The sequence below is a fragment of the Chrysemys picta genome, chromosome 4 (assembly GCF_011386835.1).
Source record: "Chrysemys picta bellii isolate R12L10 chromosome 4, ASM1138683v2, whole genome shotgun sequence".
Classification (NCBI taxonomy): domain Eukaryota; kingdom Metazoa; phylum Chordata; order Testudines; family Emydidae; genus Chrysemys; species Chrysemys picta.
Window position 1 is genome coordinate 82,684,050 of NC_088794.1, and position 24,775 is coordinate 82,708,824.

The 24,775-nt window shown below is 42.2% G+C and overlaps 1 protein-coding gene across 14 annotated transcripts in view; it reads right to left on the bottom strand.

The window, feature by feature from the left end:
* The window catches only part of PHF21A (PHD finger protein 21A), a 280,949-nt gene that overhangs the window by 190,472 nt on the left and 65,702 nt on the right, over positions 1-24,775 (bottom strand). For all 14 annotated transcript variants that reach the window (XM_065592842.1, XM_024100578.3, XM_065592847.1 and 11 more), the window contains 2 exons: positions 21,789-21,832; positions 1,634-1,788 (listed from right to left, as the gene is read on the bottom strand). In XM_065592842.1, the coding sequence (XP_065448914.1) occupies positions 1,634-1,687 (54 nt within the window). In that variant the 5' untranslated portion in view covers positions 1,688-1,788; positions 21,789-21,832. The remainder of the gene's footprint in view (positions 1-1,633; positions 1,789-21,788; positions 21,833-24,775) is intronic.

Genomic DNA, 24,775 nt, shown 5'->3' on the forward strand with positions numbered 1-24,775 from the left:
GGAAGGAACGCCAGCACTGCTACTACCGGGGAAGCTAGAGAGAGCTCCTGGCTGGTGGCTAAGACTGACATGCTTGAGGCCCTGAGGGAAGGGTGAAGAAAGTGCTGGAGCTGTGGAGAAGTGGCCCAGGAAAATGTACTGAGAGGTTGGAGGGGATACAGCATGTGGCTGGCATCTACAGGGTCCCTGGGCCGGAACCTGGAATAGTGGGTGGGCCCAGGTCCCCCCACACTGGTTGGACAGTTGGACTGGCCCCCGGAATGGGGAGCGCAGTGTGTGGGGCATGGCCAGAGGGCTGTGTCATGAAGACAACGCTGTAGTCCTTGGAGTGATGCGGGTCCAGGAGCAGGAGTGACGGTGGGAGAGGAACACTGGGAACGGACATACTGACCTGCGGACCTGATCGCCAAGACAACCAGCAAGAGGCGCTAGTATGATGAGTGGAGCCCCATCACAAGCACATAATGCTAATCTGCAATTCTGGAAGCTGGTATCTGGCTCTCTTTAAATGATCCACCTGCTCCCAGTAAAAGGCCTCAGCGTCTATCAGAATGCATCTAAAGCTAGAATAGAGGAAAGGCTTGAGTTCTGTTCGACACTCTTCCATGTTTTGGTCTTAACACTTCATAAACTTTATTCAGTTAGAGCTCACAACATCCCTGTGAGCTAGACAAATATAATTATCCTAATTTTACTGATCTAACCATTCAAGTATTATGCTCATTGTGGTAGCTGACAAAAACAGAAGTGAAGAGACTTGCTCACAGCAAGACAATGTCAGAGCCAAGTTTACAGTTCAAATCGTCTATAAACTTCATCACAGAATCCCACACACATCTCATTTTACTCGTGTAAAAGAAGTAGCAGTTCTCACATGTCCCTGAGAGATACTCACATAGTTAGTTGATTTTATATTAATTTAGTATTTTGAAAAGATAACACTACATTATGGTAGTAACTCCATAGTTATGGTTGTGACCTTACCTTATATTTGAAAAACCATTTTGACACACCTCCACTTACGTTTCTCAATGCTATACCAATCTAACTAAAATTACTCATTTGCGATGAAACGGAATGGCTGTTATTTTTATTGCCATTTAGCATCTGACAGACAAAGCTTAAGCATCTTAACACTACAAAATAAAGATTCTTCTTGAGCTCAGGTGAAAGGAGGTTGTTTCTACAGCCAAATATCTTGGGTTCTATTTAAAATACCACTCGAGTGGCTTTCACCCTGGGGTCTAAGCCCCAGCTGTATCAGCATTCAGGATGTTCTCACTGGAACACATCTCTCCATGATTCCAGGATTTTCTCCCTATCCCTCATGTTAGCTGTATGTGCCTTTGGACCACAAAGACCTTTCAGCCAAAATTCACTGAAAATGCCCTCTTTAGATTGTTTCCTCAATGCTGAAGAATGTCATTTTAAAAAAAAATTCAGACCAATGGATTTATGAAGTATTTACTGGCATAAAGAAGCCACTGATGGTTAAACAGAAAGTTTGAAGTGTAAAGTTCTATAGCAATTTCAAAACTTAACAGGCTATTGCTATACCTGACCTCTTAGGACTAACCATTACTTGCACTAAAATGTATGAGAAGAAAACCAAGAAATAAAGAATACAACTTACCTGGTGAACCTGAATTTCCACTTTCAGAGCCTCCTGTAGAGTCTGCAACTCCATTCTCTACCTTCTCCACTCTTTCTAGCTGTCTCTTTACTAATTCCACAGTGCGTTCAGTCTCTGGCTTCAGAAAATGAAAGTTCCTTTTCTCCACACTATTGCTGTAGAATAAAGTTTTTATTTTATGGTTAGCAGAAGCCAGAAATTAGGGAGTTTTTAAAACATAGTTATACTATAATAAAAAACATGAATACTGAAATCAAATAGACCATCTTTCATAATAGCATCGGAGTCTACTTTGCAGATGATCCTTGCAAACATAGGGAACCTAACAGCTTCCCAAAGAAAGCTTTCCTTCTGATCTTTTAACCTGACTTGGAAACTTTCTGAACTCCTGAAAATTGACATTCTTGCTCCCTGTGTTAAAGTTTGCGGGCAGACATGTTTGCCTACAAACACTCTACTAACTTACATATTAAACTAGAACAGAATATATATTCCCAGTGCTGCACGAAAGGGATTAAAACATATCTTTTACTGGAGGAACAGCATTGCATAAGCTCGAAAGCTTGTATCTCACCAACAGAATTTGGTCCGACAGAAGCTATTACCTCACCCACTTTGTCTCTCTATAATCTATTAAGACCATTTAAAATTAAATTAAAAAATAATATTCAAGTGGTACATGTTTACAGCTGAAGTTCTGAAGAAAGTCAAACCACTGAACTAGTGGTAGTCCTGGGGCAAGTACCAGAGTTTGTTGAAGTGCTAAACCAGTTTAAGACAGCAGTAGCCTCTTCTGGAAGCACAGGGAAAATATTTTCTTCACGCCAGTTTAACTAGTTTAGTTCAATGACTAGTTCATTCAAAGTTAAGCTTCAGTTTGAAGCTGAAAAGCATGAAAGCTTGTTTTCCACTTCCAATCTTTGAATAAAAATGTGATATGACAGAATGAGATTTACTAGCTCTAAAATCCAGAAGACAAACTAAACGATCAGTTCAATTCACTAACCATAATGCTTTGTTCAATAAATCAGTTATAGTTTTAAATGCATTTTTTAAAAAAAAAATTATCAAAAAGTTTATTTATTCAGCACATTTAAGGCAGAACTTTTAATGAATTAAAAAAATTAAGTTTTAGTGCATTTTTAGTTGCATTAGAATTTCCATCCAAATACAGCTTGACACAATCTCTCTCTCTCATACACACACACACAAAATCTAGTAAACAAGAAATGCATTATTCACCACTTTCTAACAATCAAAAATGTAAAAATTAGGAATCTGAATAAATGTATGTTAAACTCTAAAGTTCCTTAAATAAACTTGTACTGTAGCCTCCTAGGTTTATAAAAGCAGCACCAAATTTAGTGTAACAGGTACATTTAATTGAAAATCAGCATGTTGTAATGGTGAGCAACCAGTGAAAATTAACCTCTCTTTAGGAAAATAACTGAAGTACAAATGCAAAGCAAGATTAAAATCTGATTTCAATCAAGGTTTCCTGCTTGCTGATCTAAATTATTAAAATCTGTGATTTAAATCACTTTGATTTAAATCAATCCATGATGATTATTAATAAAGTCAATGAGTCTTATTTTAACATTTGCTGTCTATGGCAGGAGTTCTCAAGCTTCATTGCACCGCAACCCCCTTCTGACAACAAAAATTATTACACAACCCCAGGAGTGAGGACCGAAGCCTGAGCCCCGCTGCCCCAGGTGCAGGGCCAAAGTCCGAGCCCTACCGTTCCAGGCGGGGGAGGAAGGGGGAGGGCAAAGCCCAAGACCCCAGGCAGGGGTCTGTAACCTGAGCCCCACCACCCAGGGCGGAAGTCCTTGGGCTTTGGCTTCGGTCCCGAGCGGTGGGGCTGGGGCTCGGGCTTTGGCCACAGCCCTATGTCCCAACAAGTCTGAGCCAGCCCTAGCGACCCCATTAAAATGGGGTCCCAACCTAAAGTTTGAGAACAGCTGGCCTACGGGAAACAAACCAGGGTTGGGCAGAAAATGAAACTGATTAAGAACAAAGTGAAATTTACCAGTCTAGTTTTGCTGTCCAAACTGAGTCAAATTGCAAAAAGTACTCAGTATATAAATGGTGAAAATATAAGTATTAGATTTTAATTCATTAATTTTTTAAGTTTAACGGACATTAGTTATAGGTAAAGTGTTTTTTAAAGAAAAGGGAGGGGGGGCTCCAATCATGTCTCCTAGAACTGTGAATAGAAGGACCATCCGAGTGTGGCTCTCCCAGCATCGGATATTGAAGAGACAGGGCAGCTGCCTCTACAGCACCACACCCACACAGAGATTCTTCCACAGGTTTCATGAGGTTCATATGGGCGAGTAGGTGGAAATTAGGTGAGAAACTACACATCATTTCCCAGCTCTTGTGCTACAAACCTTTATGAGAAAATACAACTCTAGGCTCTCTTACCCTTTCCTCAGAGGCCCCACCAGGGTTCCAGAAGGACCCGTGTCCTGGTAAATTGCTGCTGATGCAACTCCAATTGAAATGCAGTACTTGGGAGCTAAGAGGGGGGTGAATGCTGATGTAAGGAGCCTCAGAGGCACAGGGTCTTCCACTGGCCTCAGGGAATCAACCAGATTTGGGAGCAGGCCCTACAGTCTGTGATTAGGCCAATCCCACATATCCCCAACTGGATGACATGAGGGAAACCTCTGCATGGGATTCGTCATGGAGATCTGCTCTCCCCAAACCCTTCATTGTGGGCATGACCACCTGAGAAAAAGATCTGAGCCATAATTTCTCTCATCAGCGTCTCTTTAAACAACAAGAAAACCTACAACAATTAGTATCCTGCAATAAAATATTAATCCTTTGAGTTATAGAAGTGCAAACAATTCACCTATATTTTACCCTACTTTACATATTACATTTTTTGATCTAGAAAGGACAATTTTTTCTTTTTAAACCAAGAAAAATAAAGAGTTTCCACTTTTTAGATTGCCTGCCAACCTTCTGTCCAAGAGGAATTTTTTTACAAATGAAAAAGACTAGTATTGAGAATGCTGAGGCCTTTAACTCTAGTGCTTATCTGTTATTGTAGCTAGCACATACTAGGGTTATGTGATTCTAATAGAGTATTAAACATTGCACATTAACACCAGTTTAAAACAAAAAAGTTGAAAAGCAAAGGAAAAATTAAGAGACTATGCTGTCAAACACAATACAGAAAAAGTAAAATCAGGTTTTACACATGTGCTTTAAATTGAATGTAAAAAATAACAGAGCACTGGAAATATAAAGACATTATAACTACCGTTAATGAGGGGGCAACAGAGGGTCCTGTGGCACCTTTAAGACTAACAGATGTATTGGAGCATAAGCTTTCGTGGGTGGCTGACAGGTCAAATTCATTTGTCAGGTGTGTTAGTGGGGCATGAAAAGCAAAGTTCAATTATTCTGAAAATACCCTTAACAACCTATGAGTTACACATTTTAACCTTTATAAAAATTTTGGTTAGTATATGCAGTACCATGCATATGTGCAGCTAAAAAGTCTGGATCATGCTAAATTCAAATTTTCAGATTCAAGCATTTGCAGTCCACTGTTTTCCTTCTGAAATAAGCAATAAATGGGTAATTACTGGCAATTAGTGCACATCACCGGTACACTGTGGCAGGCATGAGGTCAAAGACAAAGCCAGCCAAGACCTGCATCAGTATCTTACTAATGCACAGCTTCACAGAGTCTGTTGCAATTTGAGGATATTTTTTTACCATTTTCCATTTCTCCCCCCCGCCCCCCCAAATAAATACACAAACACCAATAACTGGGGGGAGGGGGGGGATTTTAAGCAGCTCCTTAAATTTCAAACGGCTTTGGATCAGATTCCATATAAAAGGAGCTCTAGATAAGCCCAACACTCACCTCACAGGGCAAGAGAAATTAGCAAGGAAAATTAACATCTTTCTCTAACCTTTCTTCCTCTTAAGTTCACTAAACTCTTGACTTGCTCCCTCTTTCCCTCATCTCACAACCCGTTACTCTTTCAAAAGAACTGATTTTGGCCCAACAGTCCTTTCAATTAAGGGCTAAGGGCACAAACCAGTTCTGAAAAGGTCAGCCAGACCCACAGAAAGCAGTTCAAAACTGCCACTTTTCTCCTCTTGAACCATTCTTCCAGGCTAGCTGCTGTATTTGTCAGATAGTAGCACTATTATTCTTTTCGCAAAGAAATGGAATGAGGATCCCTAAAGCAGTTCCCAATTCTTCTTTTTTAAAATACAAATAAAAAGTTACACAGTATAAATGCTTTGTATTAGTAATAAAAATAATACTTATATATAGGGCTGTCAATTAACCACAGTTAACTTATGCAATTAACTCAAAAAATAAACTGTGATTAAAAAATTAATTGTGATTAATTGCACTGTTAAACAATAGAATACTAATTGAAATTTATTAAATATTTTTGATTTTTTTTCTAAATTTTCAAATATATTGATTTCTATTACAACACAGAATACAAAGTGTACATTGCTCACTTTACATTATTATTTTTGATTACAAATATTTGGCACTGTAAAAATGATAGAAGAAATTTTATTTTTCAATTCACCTCATACAAGCACTGTAGTACAATCCCTATCATGAAAATGTAACTTACAAATGTAGATTTTTTTGGTACAGAATTGCACTCAAAAACAAAACAATGTAAAACTTCAGAGTCTACAAGTCCACTTAGTCCTACTTCTTGTTCAGCCAATCGCTAAGACAAACAAATTTGTTTACATTGGTGGAAGATACTGCTGAGTGCTTCTTATTTACAATGTCACTTGAAAGTGAGAACAGGCATTCACATGGCACTCTTGTAGCCGGTGTTACAAGATATTTACATGCCAGATATGCTAAACATTCATGCTTCGGCCACCATTCCAGAGGACGTGCTTCCATGCTGATAATGTTCATTAAAAAAATGTGTTAATTAAATTTGTGACTGAACTCCTTGGGGGAGAATTGTATGTCTCCTATTTTACACACATTCTGCCATATATTTCATGTTATAACAGTCTCGGATGATGACCCAGCACATGTTCGTTTTAAGGATACTTTCACAGCAGAACCCGTCATCATAGAATCATAGAACTGGAAGGGACCTCGAGAGGTCATCTAGTCCAGTCCCCTGCACTCAAGGCAGGACTAAGTATTATCTAGACCAGTGGTTCCCAAACTTGTTCCGCCGCTTGTGCAGGGAAAGCCCCTGGTGGGCCGGGCCAGTTTGTGTACCTGCCGCGTCCGCAAGTTCGGCCGATCACGGCTCCCAGTGGCCGCAGTTCGCTGCTCCAGAACAATGGGAGCAGCGAACCGCGGCCACTGGGAGCCACGATCGGCTGAATCTGCAGATGCGGCAGGTACACAAACTGGCCCGGCCCACCAGGGGCTTTCCCTGCACAAGTGGCGGAACAAGTTTGGGAACCACTGATCTAGACCGTCCCTGACAGGTGTTTATCCTACCTGCTCTTAAAAATACCCAATGATTGAGATTCCACCACCTCCCCAGGAAATTTATTCCAGTGTTTAACCACTCTGAAGTTAGGAAGTTTTTCCTAATGTCCAACCAAAAACACTCTTGCTGCAATTTAAGCCCATAGCTCCTTGTCCTATCCTCAGAGGTTAAGAACAACAATTTTTCTCCCTCCTCCTTGTAACAACCTTATATGTACTTTAAAACTTTATCATGTCCCCTCTCAGTCTTTTCTTTTCCAGACTAAACAAATCCAATTTTTTCAATCTTCCCTCACAGGTCACGTTTTCTAGACCTTTAATCATTTTTGTTGCTTTTCTCTGGACTTTCTCCAATTTGTCCACATCTTGCCTGAAATGTGGCACCCAGAACTGGACACAATACTCCAGTTGAGGCCTGATCAGTGTGGAGTAGAACATAAGAATTACTTCTCATGTCTTGCTTATAACACTCCTGCTAATACATCCCAGAATGATGTTTGCTTTTTTTGCAACAGCGTTACACTGTTTACTCATATTTAGCTTGTGATCCACTATGACTCCCCAGATGCTTTTCCGCAGTACTTCTTCCTAGGCAGTCATTCCCATTTTGTATGTGTGCAACTGATTGTTCCTTCCCAAGTGGAGTACTTTGCATTTATCCTTATTGAATTTCATCCTATTTATTTCAGACCATTTCTCCAGTTTGTCCACATCATTTTGAATCTTAATCCTATCTTCCAAAGCACTTGCAATCCCTCCCAGCTTGGTATCGTACACAAACTTTATAAATGTACTCTTTATGCCATTATCGAAATCACTGATGAAGATATTGAACAGAACCAGACCCAGAACTGATCCCTGCGGGACCCCACTCATTATGCCCTTCAGGTATGACTGTGAACCACTGATAACTACTCTCTGGGAACAATTTTCCAACCAGTAATGCACCCACTTTATAGTAGCTCCATCTAGGTTGTATTTCCCTAGTTTGTTTATGAGAAGGTCATGCGAGATAGTATCAAAAGCCTTACTAAAGTCAAGATATACCACATCTACCCCTTCCCCCCTGCCCACAAGGTTTGTTACCCTGTCAAAGAAAGCTGATTTGACAAAATTTGTTCTCGACAAATCCATGCTGACTGTTACTTATCACCTTATTATCTTCTAGGTGTTTCCAAATTGATTGCTTAATTATTTACTCCATTATCTTTCTGGGTACAGAAGTTAAGCTGACTGGTCTGTAATTCCCCGGCCTGTCCTTGATTCCCTTTTTATAGATGGGCACTATATTTGCCTTTTTCCAGTCTTCTGGAATGTCTCCCGTCTTCCATAACTTTTCAAAGATAATTGTTAATGGCTCAGATATCTCCTCAGTCAGCTCCTTTAGTATTCTAGGATGCATTTCATCAGGCCCTGGTGATCTGAAGACATCTAACTTGTCTAAGTAATTTTTGACTTGTTCTTTCCCTATTTTAGACTCTGATCCTACCTCATTTTCACTGGCATTCATTATTTTAGATGTCCAATTACCACTAACCTTCTTGTTGAAAACCGAAACGAAGAAGTCATTAAGCACCTCTGCCATTTCCACATTCTCTGTTATCAGCATGGACGCATGTCCTCTGGAATGGTGGTTTAAGCATGAAGGGACATATGAATCTTTAGCACATCTGGCACCTAAATATCTTGCGATGCCGGCTACAACAATGCCATGTGAATGTCTGTTCTCACTTTCAGGTGACATTGTAAACAAGAAGCGGGCAGCATTATCTCCTGCAAATTGTAACCAAACTTGTTTGTCTGAGCGATTGGCTGAAGTACGACTGATAGAGAGCTGATGCGATTTGCCTAATAGTCTAGCCAGTTCTGAAATGCTGCTGAGCACACAGTCTGAAAGAAAAACAAGAATTTTGTTTAAGTTCAGCCAACAGCATTTATCAAACTGTTGTACTTCAAACAAAATTTCATGTTTTCTCCTCTCACGCTGTTGCACTCAGCCACACTTCAGAACTGGTGGGGTACTCTTGGGGATCATATCTTCCCATCTGCCTCTGAGCAGAGGACAAAAAGCAGGTGGGTCTAAGCAGTGGGGTAAAGCCCCAAAAGAGAGTGCCAATGGCAACTACCCCTACCTATACTGGCTCTGCAGGAATCCAGGCTCCACACGGTGAAAGGAGGTGGAACCAGAGATGCAACTTTTTCTACAATACTATTCACCTCACAAACTAACACTGACCAGGCTCCAAAATGGGATCCAGAAGAACCAACAGCAAAGGATTTTCTCACTTCAGGACTAATGCAGGAACTATGCTGTCATTGGGCCACAGTGCACAGACACAGAGCCTCCCAGTAGAATACCCAGTATGTTTTTGAATTATCCCTCCCCAAGATTTACAAGGATTTGAGGCTCCCAAATCTCCTATTACTTTCACAGGGGACGGAGTATAGGCTTTTGACAGAAGTAGTGAAAAGGAACCCAAAAGGAAGATTACTTACCTTACAATAACTGGCGTTCTTCAAGATGCGTGGTGTGCCCGCGCTGTGTGCTTTCAGGACCAAAATATCTTCAATAGCACAGGTGTCTGTTGGTCTGCACCTGCCCCTCCTCATGCTTTCATCCAAGGGCATAAAGGGTGGCACAGACCAACTGCCCCCCAGTTTGAATCAGGATACCATGAATCAGGATAACCCAATCACAGGGGAGGAGGGCAGGTTGTGAATACTCACAGGGACCACACATCTAAGAACTCCAGTTACCGTAAGGTAAGTAGCCTTTCCTTTCTTTTCAAGTTTTGTCCCTTGTTGGTATTCACTGTGGGGGTCTCTCAAGGGTGAGAGGAAGTATGTTGTATCCGAGTGGGGAATCACTGAGCCAAAAGGAGGCATCTGTAGTTAAAGTTTACATCAGTGTATAATGTCTGGTGAAAATGTGCACAGAGCCCCAAGTGGTGCCTTCGCAAATCTCCAAGAGGGACAATTTCCTGTGAGGAAGCTACTGATATCACTTTAGATATTGTAGATCCTGACCGTTTGAGGAGGAGAGATTTTAATAATGTCATAGAGGAAGATGCAAGAAGGTATCCACTTAGAAAGTCTGAAAGAGATAGCTTTCCCTTTCATTTTTTTGGCAATAGCAACAACCAACTTTGGAGACTTCTGAACAGGTATTGTTCTGTGCAGATAGAAGACAAGAGCTCTGTGCACATTTAGGGAATGGAGTCTTACTTCCTCCATGCTTTGGTGAAGTTTAGGATAAATCACTGGCTGGCATACAGCTTGGTTAAAGTAAAACGCAGAAGACACCTTAGGTACAAACTTAGAATGTAAAGAAACCTTGTCCCTGTGAAAAATAGTGTGAGATGCGTCTGCCATTAGGGCTCCAAGTTGACACTAACTTCTAGCAGAAGTAATAGCTGTTGAAAGGTGACTTTGCAGGACAGGTGCAGGAGGGAACAAGAGACTGAAGCATCAAAAGGTGGTCTTGTGAGGGTAGACAGGACAAGGGTCAAGTCCCAGACAGGGACCAGCTTGAAAACTGGAGGAAACTTCCTTCTGATGCCCTTCAGGAACTTTGTCGTAATGGAATGAGTAAAAACAGAGCAGCATGCCACCGGGGAGTGGAAAGCACTAGCAACTGCCAAATGTACCCATAGGGAGCTGATCGACAAGCAGAACATCTTAAGTGACAGAAGATAATCCACTATGAGAAGAATACCTGATACCTCCACAGGTAAGTGCTGCTACTGGCACCAAAGGGAAGATCATTTCCCTTTATCAGAATAGCATTTTCATTTAGTGAGTCTCCTGCTGTTCTGGAAGATGGCTTGAACTCCCTTATAGTAAGTTCACTCTATGCTCATTGCCCATCCAAAAGCCATGCTGTCAGAGGCAGGGAGAATGGTGTGATGCTGGCATACCAGGTGCCAGCTCATGCCAAGGTCCTCATGCCTCAATTGAATACTGAGAAATACATCACTGAAATCAGTCTAGCTCACCTGAATGTTAGTATTATTAAAACAGGTATTAAAATTAACAACAACAAGGAGTCTTTGGGAAAAGAGATTCATGAAGCTCTTCTCATGTCTATTGAGGCAGTCATGGGCCATGCTCCTGTGTCAACTACATCAAGGGACGCCCAGAGGGAAGTCTGTGCAACTAGCTTTAGCTTATCCAGGATGGCCTGGAACTGGGTTCTGAAATCTTGAGGAAGTTTGTTCACGAATTACAACTTAAGTTATGATAAGCTATTGGATTTGGACATTAAAGCGTGGTGGTTAGCTATCTGAATTGCTACACTAGCTTCCTTCCATAAAGGATTAGTCACTTGGTGTGTCTATCCTGTGGGGTAGACTTGGGCTGGTGTAGCCAACTTTATTCTGTAACTACCTGCACCACCAGGAAATTGGGGCTAGAGGGGGAAAACCAAAATTTTGCTCCGTGGGATAACAAAGTAATCACAGAATTATAGAAGTGTAGGACTGGAAGGGACGTCAGTAGGTCATCTAGTCCAGCCCCCTGCACTCAAGGCAGGACTATGTAATAACTAGACCATTTCTGACAGGCATTTGTCTAACCGGTTCTTAAAAACTTCCAATGACAGAGATTCCACAACCTCCCAAGGCAATTTGTTCCAGTGCTTAATCACCGTGACACGGAGTTTTTCTTCATGTCCAACCTAAACCGCCCTTGCTGCAATTTAAGCCCACTGCTTCTTGTCCTAGCCTCAGATATTAAGGAGAACAATGTTTTACTCTCCTCTTTGTAACAATCTTTTATGTACTTACTTGATAACTTATGTCCCCTCTCAGCCTTCTCTTCTCCAGACTAAACAAACCCAATTTTTTCAATCTTTCTTCATAGTTCATGTTTTCCAGACCTTTAATCATTTTTGTTGCTCTCCTCTGCTCTTTCTCCAATTTGTCCACATCTTTCCTAAAATGTGGTGCCCAGAAATGGACACAGTACTCCAGCTGAGGCCTTATCAGCATGGAATAGAGTGAAAGAACTACTTCTTGTGTCTTGCTCACAATACTCCTGCTGATACCTTCCAGAATGATATTCGTTTTTTGTGGAACAGTGTTACACTGACTCATTTAGCTTGTGATCCACTATAACCCCCAGATCCCTTTCCACAGTACTCCATCCTAGGCAGTCATTTCCCATTTTGTATGTGTAAAATTGATTGTTCCTTCCTGAGTGGAGTACTTTGCATCTGTCCTTATTGAATTTCATCCTATTTACTTCAGACCATTTCTCCAGTTTGTCCACATAATTCTGAATTTTAATTCTATCCTCCAAAAATCACTTGCAACCCCTCCCAGGTTGGCATCATGTGCAAAATTTGTAAGTGTACTCTCCATGCCATTATCTAAATCATTTATGAAGATACTGAACAGAACAGACTCCAGGACAAATCCCTGCAGAACCCCACTTGATATACCCTTCCAGCTTGACTGTAAACCACTAACAGCTACTCTCTGGGAACAATTTTCCAGCCAGTTGTGCACCCACCTTACAGTAGCTCCATCTAGGCTGTACTTCCCTAGCTTGTTTATGAGAAGGTCATAGACTTTAAGGTCAGACGGGACCATTATGATCTTCTAGTCTGACCTCCTGCACAACGCAGGCCACGTAATCTCACCCACCTACTCCTGTAACAAACCCTGACCTATGTCTGAGCTACTGAAGTCTTCAAATTGTGGTTTAAAGACTTCAAGGTGCAGAGAATCCTCCAGCAAGTGACCCGTGCCCCATGCTGCAGAGGAAGGTGAAACCCCGCCAGGGCCTCTGCCAATCAACCCTGGAGGAAAATTCCTTCCCAATCCCGAACATGGTGATCAGCATATTTGAGCATGTGGGCAAGACTCACCAGCCAGACACCCAGGAAAGAATTCTCTGTAGTAACTCAGATCCCACTCTATCTAGTGTCCCATCACAGGCCATTGGGCATATTTACCGCTAATAGTCAAAGATCAATTAATTGCCAAAATTAGGCTATCCAATCATACCATCCCCTCCATAAACTTATCAAGGTTAGTCTTGAAGCCAGATATGTCTTTTGCCTCCACTGCTCCCCTTGGAAGGCTATGCCAGAACTTCACTCCTCTGATGGTTAGAAACCTTCGTCTAATTTCAAGTCTAAACTTCCTGATGGACAGTTTATATCCATTTATTCTTGTGTCCACATTGGTACTAAGCTTAAATAATTCCTCTCCCTCCCTGGTATTTATCCCTCTGGTATATTTAGAGAGAGCAATCAATCATATCTCCCCTCAGCCTTCTTTTGGTTAGGCTAAACAAGCCAAGCTCTTTGAGTCTCCTTTCATAAGACAGGTTTTCCATTCCTTGGATCATCTTAGTAGCCCTTCTCTGTACCTGTTCCAGTTTGAATTCATCCTTCTTAAACATGGGAGACCAGAACTGCACACAATATTCCAGATGAAGTCTCACCAGTGCCTTGTATACCGGTACTAACATCTCCTTATCTCTACTGGAAATACCTCGCCTGATGCATCCTAAGACCGCATTAGCTTTTTTCACACCCATATCACATTGGCAGCTCATATTCATCCTGTGATCAACCAATACTCAGAGGTCCTTCTCCTCCTCTGTTACTTCCAAGTGAGGCGTCCCCAGTTTATAACAAAAATTCTTGTTATTAATCCCTAAATGCATGACCTTGCACTTTTCACTATTCAATTTCATGCTATTACTACTACTCCAGTTTACAAGGTCATCCAGATCTTCCTGTAGGATATCTCGGTCCCTCTCTGTATTGGCAATACCTCCCAGCTTCGTGTCATCTGCAAACGTAATTAGCGCATTCCCACTTTTTGTGCCAAGGTCAGTAATAAAAAGATTAAATAAGATTGGTCCCAAAACCAATCCCTGAGGATCTCCACTAGTAACCTCCTTCCAACCTGACAGTTCACCTTTCAGTATGACCCATTGTACTCTCCCCTTTAATCAGTTTCTTATCCACCTTTCAATTTTCATATTGATCCCCATCTTTTCCAATTTAGCTAATAATTCCTCATGTAGAACCATATCAAAGGCCTTACTGAAATTGAGGTAAATTAGATCGACTGCATTTCCTTTGTCTAAAAAAAATCTGTTACCTTCTCAAAGAAGGAGATCAGGTTGGTTTGGCATGATCTACCTTTTGTAAAACCATGTTGTATTTTGTCCCAGTTACCACTGACCTCAATGTCCTAACTACTTTCTCCTTCAAAAATTTTTCCAAGACCTTGCATACTACAGATGTCAAACTAACAGGCCTGTAGTTACCCGGATCACCTTTTTTTCCTTTCTTAAAAATAGGAACTATGTTAGCAATTCTCCAGTCATACGGTACAACCCCTGAGTTTACAGATTAATTAAAAATTCTTGCTAATGGGCTTGCAATTTCATGTGCCAGTTCCTTTAATATTCTTGGATGAAGATTATCTGGGCCCCCTGATTTAGTCTCAGTAAGCTGTTCGAGTTTGACTTCTACCTCAGATGTGGTAATATCTACCTCCATATCCTCATTCCCATTTGTCATCCTACCATTTTCCCTAAGCTCCTCATTAGCCTCATTAAAGACAGAGGCAAAGTATTTGTTTAGATATTGGGCCATGCCTAGATTATCCTTAACTTCCACTCCATCCTCCGTGTTTAGCGGTCCCACTTCTTTCTTTGTTTTCTTCTTATTTATATGGCTATAGAAGCTTTTACTATTGGTTTTAATTCCCTTTGCAAGGTCCAACTCTACATGGCTTTTGGCCTTTCTCACTTTATCCCTACATGTTCTGACCTCAATATGGTAGCTTTCCTTGCTGATCTCTCCCATCTTCCACTCCTTGTAGGCTTTCTGCTTTTTCTTAATCACCTCCCTGAGATGTTTGCTCATCCTGCTTGGTCTACAACTTCTGCCTGTGAGTTTTTTTCCCCCTTTCTAGGGATGCAGGCTTCTGATAGTTTCTGCAACTTTGACTTGAAGTAAATCCAGGCCTCCTCCGCCTTTAGAGCCACAAGTTCTTCAGTCCAATCCACTTCCTTAACTAATTTCCTTAATTTTTTAAAGTTAGCCCTTTTGAAATCAAAAACCCTAGGTCACAGATCTATTTTTGTTTATCCTTCCATTTTGTTTGAACTGAATTAGCTCATGATCACTCGAACCAAGGCTGTCCCCTACGACCATTTCTTCTATGAGGTCTTCACTACTCACCCAAACCAAATCTAAAATGGCATCCCCTCTTGTTGGTTCAGCAACTACTTGGTGAAGGAATCCATCAGCTATCGCATTCAGGAAAATTTGAGCCCTATTATTACTACTAGCACTTGTCTTCCAGTCTATATCTGGGAAGTTAAAGTCTCCCATGATCACACAATTCCCATTAGTATTTATTTCATTAAAAACATTAAAGAGGTCTCTATCCATATCCAAATCGGATCCCGGCGGTCTATAGCACACCCCAAGCACTATCCCAAGGAAAGCTCTAGTAGCTTTCTTCCCCAATGTGATTTTTGCCCAGACTGTCTTATCCATTCCATCACTTCTTATTCCTTTACAGTCTACCTCATCATTGATATACAATGCTACTCCACCACCTTTGTCTTTAATTCTGTCTTTCCTAAACAGCACATACCCTTCAATACCTGTACTCCAGTCATGACTATTATTCCACCATGTTTCTGTTATCCCTCTAATATCTGGTTTCACTTCCTGCACCAATAGCTCTAGTGCCTCCATTTTGTTACCTAAGCTCCTCGCATTAATGTACAAACATCTTAATTTTTGCTGTTTGGCTTCTCTCACATTCTTTACCCGATTAGGCACAGACATTCTACTGCCAGTATCACCTATTAGACTAGTATCTACGCTACCCTTCCTCCTTATGTCCATTCTCCTACCCACAGCTGTATCCTTTCTTACTTCGTTTCTTCCCTCTCAATGTTAAAATCCAGCGTGGAGATTACCTGGACATCTCCCAACCATCTCCCCCAAATTCCTAGTTTAAAGCTCTCTTAATCAGTTGTGCCAGCCTCCATCCTAGAAGTCTATTTCCCTCCCTACTCAGGTGAAGTCCATCCCAAGAGAACAGTCCTCTGTCCATGAATGCTTCCCAGTGGCCATATATCCCAAAGCCCTCCTTATAGCGCCACTGCCTGAGCCATCTGTTGATCATCATAATCTTGTCACACCTTTGTTGCCCTTCTCTAGGAACAGGCAGAATCCCACTGAAGATCACCTGAGCCTCGATTTCCTTAAACATCTTCCCCAGCCTGGCACAGTCTCCCTTGATACGTTCCAGCGAGAATCTAGCCATATCATGTGTTCCCACATGAAGGACAATCAGTGGATTCTTTCCCGCTCCCATTAGGATCCTCTTCAGCCTCAGGTCCACATCCCGTATATTAGCACCTGGCAGACAGCACACCCTTCTGTTCTCTGATCAGCTCTAGTTACAGGCCTGTCTATTCTTCTCAGTAAAGAGTCTACATGAATGGGGACCTGCCTTTTCCTAGTAATGGTGTGATTCTCCGGTCTATCCCCTGTTCCCTCTGGCTGTAAGTCCTCTCAATTCCTATTGTCCCTTGCAATCCTCCGCAACCCATCCCGTATCCTCCTGGGGCTCATATTTGATGTTATCTCCATTGACTATTCCCCTCTTCCTATAGGACTAGCTGCTCTTCTCTTCTTCCTTGCCCTCTCACCTTCAGCGACCACCTGCTGTACCCCTTGTTCATTTGGGATACAAAGAGGTCACATAACTGAGTACTCCACTGTGTAAATATCTCACGACTGTGTCATGAACTTCCCACTTGTGGTCTATCATGAAGCTTCTGTTCCATTTGTCTGCCAGGATGATGTTGTTAAGGCAATGCACATTCCTGGTATTGTGATGTGGTTCCTGATGCACTAGTTCCAAAGTCTGACCACTTCCTGGCAGAGGGGATGAGTTTTTTTTTCTTTTTCTCTCTTGCTGTGTGTCTGTGTCTGTGTGTGGTTTATATAGCCCATTGCAGTGATATTGTCCAATATTATCTGTATATGGAGCAAGCATATAAGCAGAAGGAAGGCTTGCACACAATGGACCTCTCTCAGTTCCAGTAAGTTTATATGCAGCCTGGCCTCTAATGGACTCCAAGTGCCATGAGCAGTGTGGTTGTCCAGATGAGCACCCCATCCCAGAAGAGAGGTGTCTGTCATAATGGTGGCCCTGGGGATGGGAGGGCTGAAGGGAACTCCCACCATGAACTTTTCTGGATTCAACCACCAAGTTAAGGAAGTAACAACTCTGGCAGGAGCAACCTGGAGTTGATTTGGTCCTTGCTTGGTCGATAGATCAAGTGAAGCCAAGTCAGCACCACAAGTGGAGTCTAGAGAAAGGAGTCACGTAGGTGCATGTGGCCTAACTGTGAGAGGTACTTGTGCACTGTGGCTTGTGATCTGTGGGTGATGTGTGAAATCAGGTTGCCCATTACATGAGACCTTTCTGAGGGAAGGAACACTCTCACAGAAACTGAATCCAACCTTCCCCCCCTAAAGTTTATTGACTTTGTGGGTAACAAAACAGACTTTTCTTCATTTATCCACGACTAGGGCTGTTAAAAGTTGCATCAGAAACCCTGTCACCGACCTCACCTCCTGACAAGATCAGCCTACCAGGAGCCAATTGTCCACATATGGGAACACCGTATAGCCCCGGCATTTCATCTGGGCTGCTACCAGAGAAAACCTTTGTAAATAAATACTCTGGGTGCCGTAGCCAGCCAAAGGGGAGGACTCAAAACTCAAAGTGTTCCTGGCCTACCACAAAACAAAGGAACTTCCTGTGTGATGGGTGAACGTCCACATGGAAATATGCACCCTTTATGTCAAGAGCCACAAACCACATCACTTTCTGAAGGGAGGATATTATAGATGCCAGCATAATCATCCAGAATTTCAACTTTCAAATAAGAAGGTTGAGTTGCTGAAAGTGTGGGATGGGTCTTTACCCTCCATCTTTTTGGAGGATTAGGAAATATGGATAGAAGAACCCCCTCCAATGGCAATGAAGTGGGAAGCACTCTATTGCCCCTCAGTGTAAAAGGGATTCTGCTTCCCACTGAAAAATTACCTCATGAGAGAGGTCCCCAAAGGGGGACTGGGCAGCGGGTTTCTGAGATGGGAAGGAGAGAAATACTACAGAGTGTCCTTGGTGGATAATCTCCAAAACAGAGCTGTCCATAGTGATCTTGTTCCAGTTCTGGGCAAAGAGTGTAAGACAGCCCCCAAAGATGACAGGGGGGTTGGCATAAGTGACAGTACATGGGTCTCGACCAATATGTCAAAAGTGGCTCTTGGCTGGTGATTGAGAGAGAGAGAGCACGCGTAGAGGCTGGGCAGTACAGGGGGCCAAGAAGCGAGGCCTCTGAATCTTTTTGCATTTGCACAAAGGCTCAGCTGATAAATTGCATGAGGAGGAGGTGGCCTTAGTCTATAGGATTGCCTCTGGTGTTTCCTTCTGGAGGCCGGTGTATAAATCCTAGGGGAATACAGAGACAAACTCAAGTCTTCTAGGAAGTGCAGGGACTTGTCTGTTTTATCATTGAAGAGATCAACTCATCAAAGGGGAGAAGGTCCTGCATGGTGTTTTGGACTTCCCTTGGAAACCCTGACAATTGCAGCCAGGAATCTTTCCTTATGACTAGACCAGTGGTCACTCTTCTGGAATCCACATCTGCTGCATCCACTGCAGCCTGGAGGACTACTTTTGTCACTAGCTTCCCCTCATTTAAGAGAGTCTTGAAATTGGGCTGTCTTCTGTGGGAAGCTTGTCTGTGAAGACTGCAAGCCTGGAATAGGTATTAAAATTGCATTTTATTAACAATGTGTAGTAGTTAGCAACATGAAATTGCAGGCCTGTAGAAAAGACCTTCCACCCCAGGAGCTTCAGTCTCTTAGAACCTTTATCTGCCAGGGTGGTCTTTTGATAATATGACCTAGCCCTTACGAGAGCTGCCTGAACCACCAGCGAGTTAGGGGCAGGATGAGAACATAATAATTTGGCTCCTTTGCCAGGAACAAAGTATTGCCTCTCAGCTCTTTTTGATGAGGGGCACAGGCTGATGGAGTGTGCCATACCACTCCAGTTAGTCCCAGTATGGTTTCATTGATGGGCAGGGCCACCTTATTTGGTCCCTGAGGCTTCAATATGTCCAGGAGTTGGTGATGAGAGTCCTGGACCTCCTCTAATAGGATCTGTAGGTCACGGGGAACTCTTTGTGGCAGCTCCTGGTACTGGAGGCGGTCATCCAGCAGAGAAGGAGTGACCACCTTGTCCAGGGATGGTGAAGAGGCACCCTTCGGTACCTGTGGATATGGTTCAACCTCCTCATTCACTGACTAGTGAGAGGGAGAGGAGTGGTACGACTCTTCAGAGGGGTCCAAACACCTGTCATAAGGATCCCACAGACCCACAATAAGGCCAGAAAGAGGGATCTATAGGTTGTGGGGACCCCCAAAGACACTGGTACCAGCTGTCCCTGGGGGTGGGGGGGTTTGAAGGTCATACCAAGTGAAATGGCAAGCATAACTCCTCCATTGTCTATCGGAGCTTAACAGCATCCACGGAGATACCAGTTCAGCCATCTCCTTGGATTCATCCGAGTGAGAGAACTACTCAATCGGTGCAGTGGTGCTGTCAGTACCAGGGCACTCCAGCCAAATGATTGGAAGTGAGACGGTTCCTTGGACGGTGATGTTGACTCCTCCAGCAGAGTCAGGTCATCCCCATCAGGAGGGCCAGGTCAGAAAGAAATAGAAACTATGGATAAGGGAGGAATACATCCTCTGTTGCTGTACAAGTCTCGGGACACCTTGGTGTCCAAGGGATTCCCACAGTTAAATCTGACAGATCCAGTACATCTGCAGCAACTAAAGTCTTTAGATAGACGAGGTGGTACTGACTATCGGTCCGGACCAGCACTCATAGATGGAACCAGTGAAAGTCTATCCTTAGGCTTCGGTACCAAAATGACCAATGGAATTGGAAGGTATTTCTTTTTATGTATCTTGCCCTCTGATCTGGGGGTCTCCATCAGAGCCAGTTCCTTAGGTTCCATATGCAACATCTCACCCAACCTGGACAGGCTCAGGGAGGAAGCATGTTTCTTATGGCCATTCCTCAATGGGGATCTATCCTTGTGTCCATGAGAGAGCACTCTACTCTCATGTGGAGTCCCTGAAGAAGAATCCTTGGGCTTAGATGTTTAGGACTGTGCTCCAAGGAATGTGCTTGGAAAGGCATCGCTGGTCAGTTAAGGCTGATGTATGTGGGGGGTGGTTTCCTTGGCTCAGATCGGAGAGGGGTCTCAGAGCCTTCATCAGGTGCTTCCATAGATGAAGCTCCCAGGTTGCTTGAGTTCTGGGTGGGAAGGAGCAACAGATACTGCACTTTGCAGAAATATGCACCTCAGCCAGACTGTACAGGCAGTGCTGATGTTCGTTACTGATGGAGAAGGGTCGAAGGCAGGAAACTCAATTCTTGAACGGACTCTGGGCATAATCCCAGAGTCGGGGAGAGGTTCCCCAACTGGAGGGGAAAAAAAAACACAACACTCTATACTATAAACTTTAACTATCACCTACAAATCTAAGAATATAACTATCTAGCAACAAATGTTTTGTTTATAGATTATAGAACCAAGTGAAGGAAGACAATTCCAACTGAGGCCATCGCTGCAGTAAGAAGAAACTGGAGAGGTGTCAACCTGCACCGCTTCTTATACCCTCGATCAGAAGCACGAGGGTAGCTACTACGCATGTGAGGGCCAACAGACATTACTCTGAAAAATTTCCAGACTCTAGCGCATGGCGCACATGCGTACCCACATGTGGAATCCGCATAGGGTCTATCACTCGAAGAACCTAGTCCCTCCCTGAGACCCCAATCTGCTGAGACAGCACACCACAGGAAGTTCCTCCTCAAACGATCTGACTGACAGTGGTCTTAATGATCTCTGATTGGGCCCCTGAACCTATATAAAGCCACGGTGTGTACCAGGAAGTGTCCAGGAAATGATGTGGATCCTTACCTAGCTGCCATGATTGCCTGCTTCTCTGTTCCTGAATTCCTGGGACTAACCTGGCTCTGATTTGGATTCTGACTCCTGATCAACCCCCTGGAACCCCAAAACAGATCCTGATACCTGGAACTAAGCCTCAGCCCAATTCCTGCCTGTCTGGTTCTGATCCTCGGCTTGACTCTTGACCCTCATACTGGCTCTGACCCCTGGATTCAGCTCTGAGATCCCAAACTCCTGCCACCGGTCCCACTTACCTTCATCCAGGATCCTGACAATCATTTTAAGCACTCATGTCTTTACATTTTAACAAGTTATATAAATCAGGAGCCTACTGGACCTGTAAAATTACTGGAATTCTAGGCCCCAATCCTTCAAACTGCACAGTGATCCTTGCACACACAAGTATTTCACTTGCAGGATTGGAACCTTAGTTAGCAACATCTAAGTTTTAGTCCGTTTTTTAACATTGTTCCTGTATGCAAAACTGGACAGGATTTTGGTTTCAGTCAATCATCAACACTTCTTGCTTCATTTATGGATACTAGTTCTTAATAAAAGTATATTGTACATTCTGAATTATTACTTATCTAGCATCAGGAAATCTATACTTGTCTAGCAAAAGGTACTTACCAGTTGTGGAAAACAGATTTTCCCCTTCAGCTCTCTAGCCTCCCCTATAACAAAACAAAAACAAGAAAATCATCAGATAACATTTAATTTGAGTTTGGAACAAAAATAATTTGGGGGGGTGGGTGGGGAGTAAATCTGCAAATGATTTCTTTTTTTAAAAGATGTAGTAGACTAAATATGAAATTGACCTGAGAAGGGAGAATAAAAAGTGTTTGATATAGCAAGGGAAGAACTGAGAGTGCTTAGAATTCTATTATTTCCCAGTTACTGTAAACCAGATTGAAGTGCAAGCAGTGACGTGAGGGTCTTCTTTTGCCAATACTGGAATGGAAATTTTAAACAAAGAAGCACTTTATCTAAAGGAAAAAAATCAACTGACCATCACTTTTTCTTGCATGTCTATGTAACAAAACAAACTATAGCAAAGCTTGGGCCAAACTGTGTTTAAGACCTTACCCCATCCACAGCTTGATTATAATAGCTGCACTCCAAGATATTTACTATGATGGTTACAAGTGCATTCTCATTTGTATTTAAGCTCAGCCAACTTTGTCACAGACTAAAAATCCAAACACACATTTTACAACTTTACTAGAAAAATCTGGGTGTTAATACAAACCTTATCTTAGGCGCTGGCCCTAAAATGTGATCAATGATATCCCACTGCAGAGCTCAGGCTCTGGGTCTCTATCCTACAACTAGATGCATTAGTGCAGACTCGTGATCATGTACACTCCCATCAAAGTCAATGGGATCCAATGCAAATGCAGGAGACAGACTGCACTTGCTAATCTATTTACAGACCTGGGGAAGAATCTGTACAGGAAATTTAATGCCTACTGTTAAGTAGTGAATATGCATATCCACTTAGTGTCAGAATTTTTAGAGTGTGTGTTTAGAACTAATTTTTTCCTTAGTATGGCACTTGGGTCAATTTTTTAAGTTCAGAGGAAAGTTATAACAATTTCTAAATGTTGATGAGGTGGAGTTTTTTTGAGCAGCTGATTTCTGCGTAAGGGTACACAAAGCAACCTATACATCAGTGTTTTGGATGTAAGCAGTGCAAGCTTACAGCTATTTAGAGATCAGCCTTAATTCACAAATCATAGTGGTTTCTCAATCATTCAAACCCCACACTTGATTGCATTTCCCCCCCTTCATCAGCAGCCCCTTCATAGGCTCTAAAGCCCACACGATGAGGTCATTTAATCACCACAAAACACAATATGCCTCCTTTCAGCAACAACATACTAAGGTTGTGTCTATATCTGAGTGCTATAAAAGGCTGTGGCTCTGGAAAGCTAAGCAAAGAAGCTTTTCACAACACATCTACAACTACAACCTTAGAGTGAGCAAGTCTCAATTTTCATTAGAAAAAAAAATCAACATTCATTTGTAGCAAGTTCATGAAAACACATTAATTTTATTTTTCTGTATTTTAAAGAAGGAATCACGCATTTTTAGAGACAGAGCATGACCGAGTGCTGTGATTGTCCTCCATACTGGGATCCCAATTCCATCAAGTCAAAACCCCACCCCCTTCCAGTCTAGTAATATGGAAAGGGCAGAATAGTTTCAACCCAGGCACTTTTCTGAAGGTTATAATCCTGAGAACCCATGGACTCAAAGGACTGTGAATCACAAACTCCAGAGTTCTAATTCGGGCTCTGTGACTTGCTGTGTACCTTGGACAAGTCACTTAAATAGGACCTAAAGAGGTGGGAAAAAAGGCTTGTACTCTCTCTGCTTCTTCACGTAATATATTACATTTAAAAAGTGTTAAAAGAAGGTTAACATTTGAAAAGTCAAGCACTCGAGAGTTATGAAATGCCAGAATTAAGATTGCCTGTGCAACCTTAATTCTGCCCTTGTGTGCATATATACATTATGATGCAGTATTTAATTACATGATCACATACTATTTTTCCCACAGGAACTCTGCCTCATTCAGTGCAAAGGATGGTTGGCACTTAGGGAATGAGGCATCTGTTCAATATTTCTCTTTACCCCCATCATTTGTGCAGCCCCAGGCCTTATTTACTGAATACCAACCAAGCCCTGCAGTGAGTAAAGAATTATTAGTTTTCTCACAGATACTATGGAGATGAGCACCATAGAAAATCCTCATCTTAAAAAACATTATTTTTTTTTCTCTGCAACAACACTGTGAAGTAGGAGATTTACCACAAACAGGGAACTGAGGCACATGGACATTAAAGCCAAAATTTGCAAGAGTCTCCAATAACATTAAGTGCCCAAGTAAATGGGCTCTCAATTTAAGACATCTAGGATTTAATTTTTCAGAGTACTTAGTGTTTTTTATAGTCTTTTATATACAGATATTACCTAAATAATCCTCATAATACTCCTGTGTGGTAGGTAGATATAACTGTCCTACTTTACAAATGGGAAAAAACAAACAAAACTAAAAGGCAATGTAACTTGCTCAAGGCCACAGACTGAGTTAGTAGCAGAGCCAGGATTAGGATTTAGGACATACTGTCTCCTAATTCTAATGCATATGACCATGTAATTAAAGATTATTATAATGTATATGCACAAGATGACAGAATTAAGATTTTTATAGGCAAACTTAATTCTGGCATTTCCTAATTTTTGGGTACTGGACTTTGCAGTCTTAACATTAACGTTCTTTTTTACATAGTTGTTTAGCAAGTCATTTCCTAGAGATATGCAATTCTGTGACATGCAGCTGTAATGGTAATTTTAGACAGCTCATCTTTTGCCCTATCAGATTTTTTTATTTTTATTTTGGGAGTCCAAGGCACCTCTATGACTCCAGGCATATCCCCTCCCAACTGTAGATCCTTGCTGCAAACCATGGAGGCATTAGAGTGCTTTACAAAAAATGTATACTCAAATGTCAGGCAACCTAAATACAAGGGTCACTACTGTTCCTCCTATAACAAAGACGTGAAAAGTTGAGAGTTTTGCTTTGTTTGTTTATAAAGTGAGTGGGAGAAGAA